The 7,213-nt window shown below is 38.5% G+C and overlaps 1 protein-coding gene across 1 annotated transcript; it reads right to left on the reverse strand.

Annotated features, from left to right (window-relative positions):
• Positions 1 to 501: 501 nt before the first annotated feature.
• On the reverse strand, positions 502 to 7,213 carry LOC131938634 (F-box/LRR-repeat protein 3). The gene is made up of 9 exons (XM_059296740.1): positions 7,100 to 7,213; positions 6,595 to 6,840; positions 5,894 to 6,134; positions 5,538 to 5,771; positions 5,004 to 5,156; positions 3,880 to 4,079; positions 2,952 to 3,089; positions 1,923 to 1,996; positions 502 to 856 (listed from the first exon to the last, which is right to left on the reverse strand). The coding sequence occupies exons 2-9, from the start codon at positions 6,730 to 6,732 to the stop codon at positions 655 to 657; spliced, it is 1,380 nt and encodes a 459-aa protein (XP_059152723.1). The 5' UTR covers positions 6,733 to 6,840; positions 7,100 to 7,213; the 3' UTR covers positions 502 to 654.

The raw sequence follows: 7,213 nt of genomic DNA on the forward strand, positions 1-7,213 counted from the left end.
ATAATGATACCTCGTCAACACAGCTGCTGCGACTACACCTGAACATTCTTGACGTTCCGTAATTAACACAACCATGACTTGCAACCACCAATTTCAGACAGTCAATTAGTGATCTTGTACCTTCTTTTTTTTCTAATATTGTGTTTTATTTGATTAATATAAAAACATGTGTATGGAATGTGATTTTATATAATAAAACAAAAACATTTGAACAGTAAATTAGTTACGTGTTTTTTTAGCAGACTTTCAAAGATGAATGTTTTTATTTGTAGATACACTTGGGTAAATAAACATATAGCAAATAATTCATATACACTTACTTAATTTCACAACCAAATTTGTGTAGACAAAAATATAAACATTTTCTCTAACTATGGATCAGACACCAAAATTTTTGGAAAAGAACCAGTTAAAACAGTTTCAAATGTGATCCTCAAATTCCTGACGACGGTCACAGTTTTGGTGACCAATACCAGTTGAACAGGTACTTCACTAGTTCTGCCATCTCTACCAGTTATCCACCCTTATGATTATCCCCACTGTTTCACCACCAGTTATCCACCTTTATGATTATCCCACCTATTTCACCACCAGTTATCCACCCTTATGATTATCCCCCCTGTTTGTATCTGCTCCGACAAGTATCCACAACGTTCACATGCGAGTCATCATAAAACACAAGAACGACGTGAACCAGGTGTCCCGTAGACTCACGTCCTTGTTGTTCAAGGTGGCCACACACTCGTGTCGGATGGGGTGACTGGCAATACCTAGCATGATGGCCACCTCAAATCCGATTTCCTCTTGACGGTTGAGTCCTAACACGTTTACTGACAAGGTTTCCAACTTGTGACATCTATGACAGAAGCAGTTTGGTCGGGTTATTATATATATATATATATATATATATATATATATATATATATATATATATATATATATATATATATATATATATATATATATATATATATATTGATTGTAAAAGAGCTACCCGAGCCAGGTCCTATTGAGTTCAACAAAGAGGCAGCCAGTTAACTCGAGTGTAGGGATACCGTGTAGGCCAATCAAGCACTCTATGACGGTAAAACTGTAGTAGTATACACTTTTTATAATTTGCGAGGTCCAAATTGCTGACTGACTACAGTTTTTAAGATGTTAGGACGATAGGCTGTAGGATGATATAACTAGAAAGGTAGGACGATAGACTGTAGGATAATATGACTAGAAAGGTAGGACGATAGACTGTAGGATAATATGACTAGAAAGGTAGGACGATAGACTGTAGGATAATATGACTAGAAAGGTAGGACGATAGACTGTAGGATAATATGACTAGAAAGGTAGGACGATAGACTGTAGGATAATATGACTAGAAAGGTAGGACGATAGACTGTAGGATAATATGACTAGAAAGGTAGGACGATAGACTGTAGGATAATATGACTAGAAAGGTAGGACGATAGACTGTAGGATAATATGACTAGAAAGGTAGGACGATAGACTGTAGGATAATATGACTAGAAAGGTAGGACGATAGACTGTAGGATAATATGACTAGAAAGGTAGGAGTGTAGACATTTCGAATACTCTAAGACTGAAATATTGCAGGACAGTAGGACTGTCGGACTTAGGACTAGGACAGTAGCTCGCTATGTCTATACTGATAGCTTTTGGGATAGCAAAATAGTAGGACTACAATCCCTTTTGTGATAGCAAAATAGTACGACTACAGATACGTTATGGATAGCAAAACAGTAGGACTACAGTTACGTTATGGATAGCAAAACAGTAGGACTAGAGTCCCTTTTGGGATAGCAAAACAGTAGGACTACAGTTACGTATGGATAGCAAAACAGTAGGACTAGAGTCCCTTTTGGGATAGCAAAACAGTAGGAATACAGTCCCTACGTCACACTTACCTTTTAATAAGGACTCTCAGCATACCTTCATCTCGAAAATTGGCGAAATCAAGGCGGAGATGACGTAACGAGTTCTGTAAAAATGTAAACAAACTGTCACATGTCCGGTAACCAGTTCTGTACAACAGTCTTCACCTCTAATTAACACGTCAAAACTTAATATCACCACATGCGCATCGTCTATACAGTCTATAGAAAGAAAATGATGTTCGTACGATTCATATGTTAAAATTAAATGTCACTAATACGTTAAGATAACACAATCCACGTAATTCAATCCAATCCCACATTTCACCATCGCTTCCATTATATCAAACCCAGACCAAAGTCAAGAAAATCAATGTCCATGGCCGTATAAAGTAATCGTTTGCCATGTTGACGCCGGGTATTTTGGGCTATCAGCCCAATTCAGGAGACATTGGCCAGTGTCAATGTTTGGTAGGTTTCTATATTTTCATGTTTTACACTGATTACTAGTGTGGCTTCCGTTTGATTTGTGGATTTAAAGTGTGTCTTCTTTCTCCCGTCAAGACCTTAGTCTAGTTGGATTAGCATGGATATCTGGCCCAAATTTCATACACATCCGATTCAAATGACATACACATCCGGTCCTAACAAAGTTTCTTCCAGGCATTTCTTCCGAGGGGGGGGGGGCGGAGAAAGTCTACCCCCCTTCCCCGAACGAAATAGATTTATATAGAAATTATATAATTGTGATAGTGTCCCCCCCCCCCCCCAAATTTTAGTCCGCCCCCCCCCCGAAAATTTCAAGTGCCTCGCCCCCCTGTCTGTCTGAAAGAAACACTGGGTCCAAAAGACATACTATCCGGTCCAACGGACGTACTGGCCCGGTGCTGAGGACATACACAGCTAGCCATTTATACACATCCGGCCAAGATGGCGTAAGGCCGACTAACTTAGCACACGGCTAAAGATGTATCCACGCTATGGGAGCCGCATAATGTTGATATTCTACCATAATACACAGCGTGTTGTGGGAGATTTCAGGTGTTTCGTAAAGCGACGAACCTCAAAGAAGATGGCGATATGGTAAAGACTCATTTGTATGTCTTCTTCATCGTGCATCTGGCCACAGACCCAGTGGAGTTGATGGAGTGGCAACGAAGGGTTCAGGAATCGACTCAGTGTACTGACGTACCGCATGCCCTGAGAGAAGCAGAGAGTACCATTGCGTTATATGGCTGGTAGAATTCTAAAGGAAAAAAATACGGAAAAAATGGGTAAATGGATTCATGATAAAACGCCAAGACCAGAGCCGTAGCGAGGGGGTGGGGGATGGGGGGTACATATGCCGACCCTAGGGGGCGCCAAAATGGGTTGAAAAAAAAAATTAAAAGCTCATTTTAGCTGCAGTTTTGGATTATAAATATAAAAGAAATAAACGGGGGTAGGGCGCCAAATTGAAATATATGTCCCCGGGCGCCGGGAAATGTTGCTACTCTCTCAGGCCAAGACAGAAACAATGTGGATCTGTTTATGATAGATGGTCAAGGCATTAACGTTTAATGGATTTGTTGATGAAGAACCGGGGTTTGTTGATGAAGAACCGTGGATTTGTTGATAAAGATCCGTGGATTTGTTGATAAAGAACCGTGGATTTGTTGATAAAGATCCGTGGATTTGTTGATAAAGAACCGTGGATTTGTTGATAAAGAACCGTGGATTTATTGATAAAGAGCCGTGGATTTGTAGATAAAGAGACGTGGATTTGTTTATAAAGAGCCATGGATTTGTTTAAAAAGAACCTTGGATTTGCTGATGAAGAAACGTAAATGCTTCCTATTAAAACCCGGCTTAAGCCCGCTCGGTGGAATTAAAAAAAAAATATAAACTTGTATGTGAAATAGGTATGAGGTTCTAAGCAGGCTACGTGTGTCTAAAAATATCATTTTAACAATCAAACCAACAGTGGTTTTTGTTAATTGTTTCAGCTCACCATGTTTGATTGGATGAAAACCGCCAGTTTGAGCTGTGGACTAGCGGACGTTAGGCACTGCCATGCTGATTTAGAGGTTAGACGGTCGGCGTGTCCCAGACATTTGGCATGAAGCGACATCTTCTGGAGAGTGTGGCGGGCTGTGATGGCGAGCATGTAGAGCAGCTCGTCCGACACGTAGAAGTAGGAGAGCTGCAAGTCTGGAATACACGGCGTGGGTTAGGTTCTAGTGACAGGGATTACTTCCCTTCATAGATCACCAAATAATATAACTTTCTGTTAAAAAAAAACATTACATCGGGGGAAAAAATAGTTTTGATTACTTTGTTTTGGTCTTGGAAAAATTATTATATATTAGCAAGGATTGATAAAGTGCACATTGTAGGTAAAACACGGATATTTTAAATACTACCTTTTATTTATTTTATATTCTGAACGTATTGTTTACTAATTATTATTTTTAATCAATAACAGTTTAGAAGCCGCTCCTTAATGTCCTCTATGTTTACTTCTATCTTTCGGTTTGCGGACAAGCTGAAGGTATTTCAGCCGTTCACTAAATTGAGCCAGGCACATCCGCCGGCGCCCTGGCAGGGTTTGATTTGGCGCCCTTGGCTATCCTGCGAGCGCTATGGTGCATAAGTTCGTTTTAAACAGGGCGATAAACTTTGGTAAGAGAGGTTACTATAGTCTTTCACTAAATCAAATCCAGCGCGTCCTCCGGCACGCCAACAGGGTGCTATTTAGTGCCTTGGGCCTTCCCGTGAGCGCTATGGCAAATACGTTCGTTTTAAACAGTGCGATAGACTATGAATAAGATTGTGTATTAAAGTTAATTCAAATGATTTCGCCGAAACCACGACGGGGTGCGATTTAGAGCCCTGGGCTATAACTTGAGCACTATGCTTTTATGGTCGCATTTAAGTTTGTGTTTATGTTCTGCGTTATTGTTTGCGTTTGTGTTATATATATATATATATATATATATATATATATATATATATATATATATATATATATATATATATATATATATATATATATATATATATATATATATATATATATATATATATATATAGTAAATATATACATTCTAAAATTTGATTGTAAAAAAAATATACCAGATAGGTTTCCGAATCTGGACATGAAGTAATGGAATCTCGCATTATCGGTGATATCGTTTGGGGTAGTTATGGTGATGAGATCGTTGATGTTGAGGGTGTGGATCGTGTCGTGGCAGCGATGGCTGGCTGCAGCTTCAAGCAGCCGGAGACCTGATGATTCATTAGTTCAGAAAATATTGTATCAAGTAGCCGGTGACCTGATTCATTAGTTCAGAAAACATTTGATCAAGCAGCCGGAGACCTGATACATTAGTTCAGAAAACATTTGATCAAGTAGCCGGACACCTGATTCATTAGTTCAGAAAACATTTGATCAAGTAGCCGGACACCTGATTCATTGTTTCAGAAAACATTTAGTCATTGTTGGTTATGGTAAAACCGGTAGTACGATATTTTTTATATTTATTTTACTGACCTCGGCATTTTGATAATTATTATAGATATCTGTCATCATTCACCTTAATTTTAATAACATTGGACGACATTCACATTAGTTTTAATGGCAGTGTTCAACGTTTACATCAGCTTTACCTTTTTTAATAGATAAGTCAGCGTGGCTGAGATCCAGTACTTGAAGATTTTGCTGGTTTTCTATCAGAAGGGCCAGTTTTTCGACCACCTCCCACTGGTGTACGGCGGATGGTTGCAACAACTTCGTGTTGGTCAAGCTGAGAGTGACCAGTTGCTGGTTGTTAGCGGTCAGCAGGGCTTCGGTAAACTGATACAAAAAAAGTAAGTCAGCGCTGGTTTCTCCAGCCTCCTGCGCTGTAAACAAGTTGATAAAAGATTTCAATGTGTTGTTGTCTTATGTTTTCAAGGCTTATCTTTGTCACTTCGTTATTCAGAATGTATAAGTGGGTTCAAAATAAAATAAAAATAAAAGTGACCTGCACAATCGGCTTCAATGTGTTGTAAAAATTTCCCCATCCTGTTAACAAAACTGATCAGACTTTGGCTGTACTTAGAGTTAAACTTGAAGTGTCCCGTGTTCCACAAGGATGGACTTGAGAGTGTGAGTAACCAGGATTTACACGTGAGAGCAGCGTGGTACCTGTCTGTCTGGTCCAGGTGTTGGAAGACTTCAAGTAAGACCAGGTAAGGGAGGCGGTTCCAGCCAGCTTCTGTAAACTGGATGGTGTCATGGGTTAATAGAATCTTAAGGGGTCAAAGGTTTAGTGCATGGAAAGGTCAAATGTTTTGTGCATGGAAAGGCAAAGTTTAAATGGACACACATTGTACTGTCTTAAGATGTAAATACGTAAACGATTTCAAGCTAGTTTTGAAAAGGAAAGACGGCGTATATGAGTACCAAAGAGCACGATTTTTCAAGGAAAAACTCGAGGTAACTAACTTAACTATAGACCGTGCAAGTAGCCTTTTCAATGAAAAACTCGAGTTAAATAACTTGACTCTAGACCGTGCAATGTTCAGTCTGCACTAAAGACTTTCTATCATTCGACTGTTAAGTCAAATGGGGATAGACACAATGCCTCACATAAATACAATAACATAAATATAGAAAAGAAATAATTTACATTTGATCCTTAGGTCATTATATCTGTAAAGTATTTCTAATCTGATAACCTACCAAACCAAGCTCGGTACTGTTTTCATCTGAGTTATCAATGTTCTCAGCATCATTTTCATTCAATTTTGTGTCGTCGGTGTCACGTTTGAAACGTTTGCTGGGGTTAAAGTACCCTAAGCTTGACCATTCGGCGCCCATTGTATGGTGGAGAGTTCATATGCACAAAAGGTTGGCTTTTAGCCTTTTCCCACATACACCACGTAGTAAAGTGGTCTCAGGATCATTGATGTCTGTAGTGTAGTGTGGCTTTATAGGAATACATAAGTGTGGTATAAACGTAATGAGAAAAACAAAGTTTTGAGTTAATATGCTAAACATAGGCCCACCAGTAATAGTGCGTCAGGTATTAGTCAGATGTCTGTCGATGCTTCTGTAGTCATAATATATATATATATATATATATATATATATATATATATATATATATATATATATATAAATTATATATATATGTATATATATATATATATAAACATACATATATGAAAGCATGTATTGTACAAACCTTTTAGAAATACTAATTAGATAAACCATTATAGACTATCTCAGAAGGTGGTTCATAGTTTTAGTGAAATCTAGTAATGCGAGCTAGTGGGAATAAACTTTCAACAGCCGCCAT

The sequence above is a fragment of the Physella acuta genome, unplaced genomic scaffold (genome assembly GCF_028476545.2).
Source record: "Physella acuta isolate Inbredline_101_S28 unplaced genomic scaffold, ASM2847654v3 ptg000254l, whole genome shotgun sequence".
Taxonomy (NCBI): Eukaryota; Metazoa; Mollusca; class Gastropoda; family Physidae; genus Physella; species Physella acuta.

What these genes read in the sequence shown, in the direction of transcription:
- LOC131938634 (XM_059296740.1), bottom strand. Translation starts at nt 6,732, where the DNA reads ATGGGCGCCGAATGGTCAAGCTTAGGGTACTTTAACCCCAGCAAACGT. An exon ending in CAGATTCGGAAACCTATCTG is followed by an intron (nt 4,080 to 5,003) that starts GTATATTTTTTT and finishes CGTGTATTCCAG; the next exon opens with ACTTGCAGCTCTCCTACTTC. An exon ending in TTTTCATCCAATCAAACATG is followed by an intron (nt 3,090 to 3,879) that starts GTGAGCTGAAAC and finishes TGCTTCTCTCAG; the next exon opens with GGCATGCGGTACGTCAGTAC.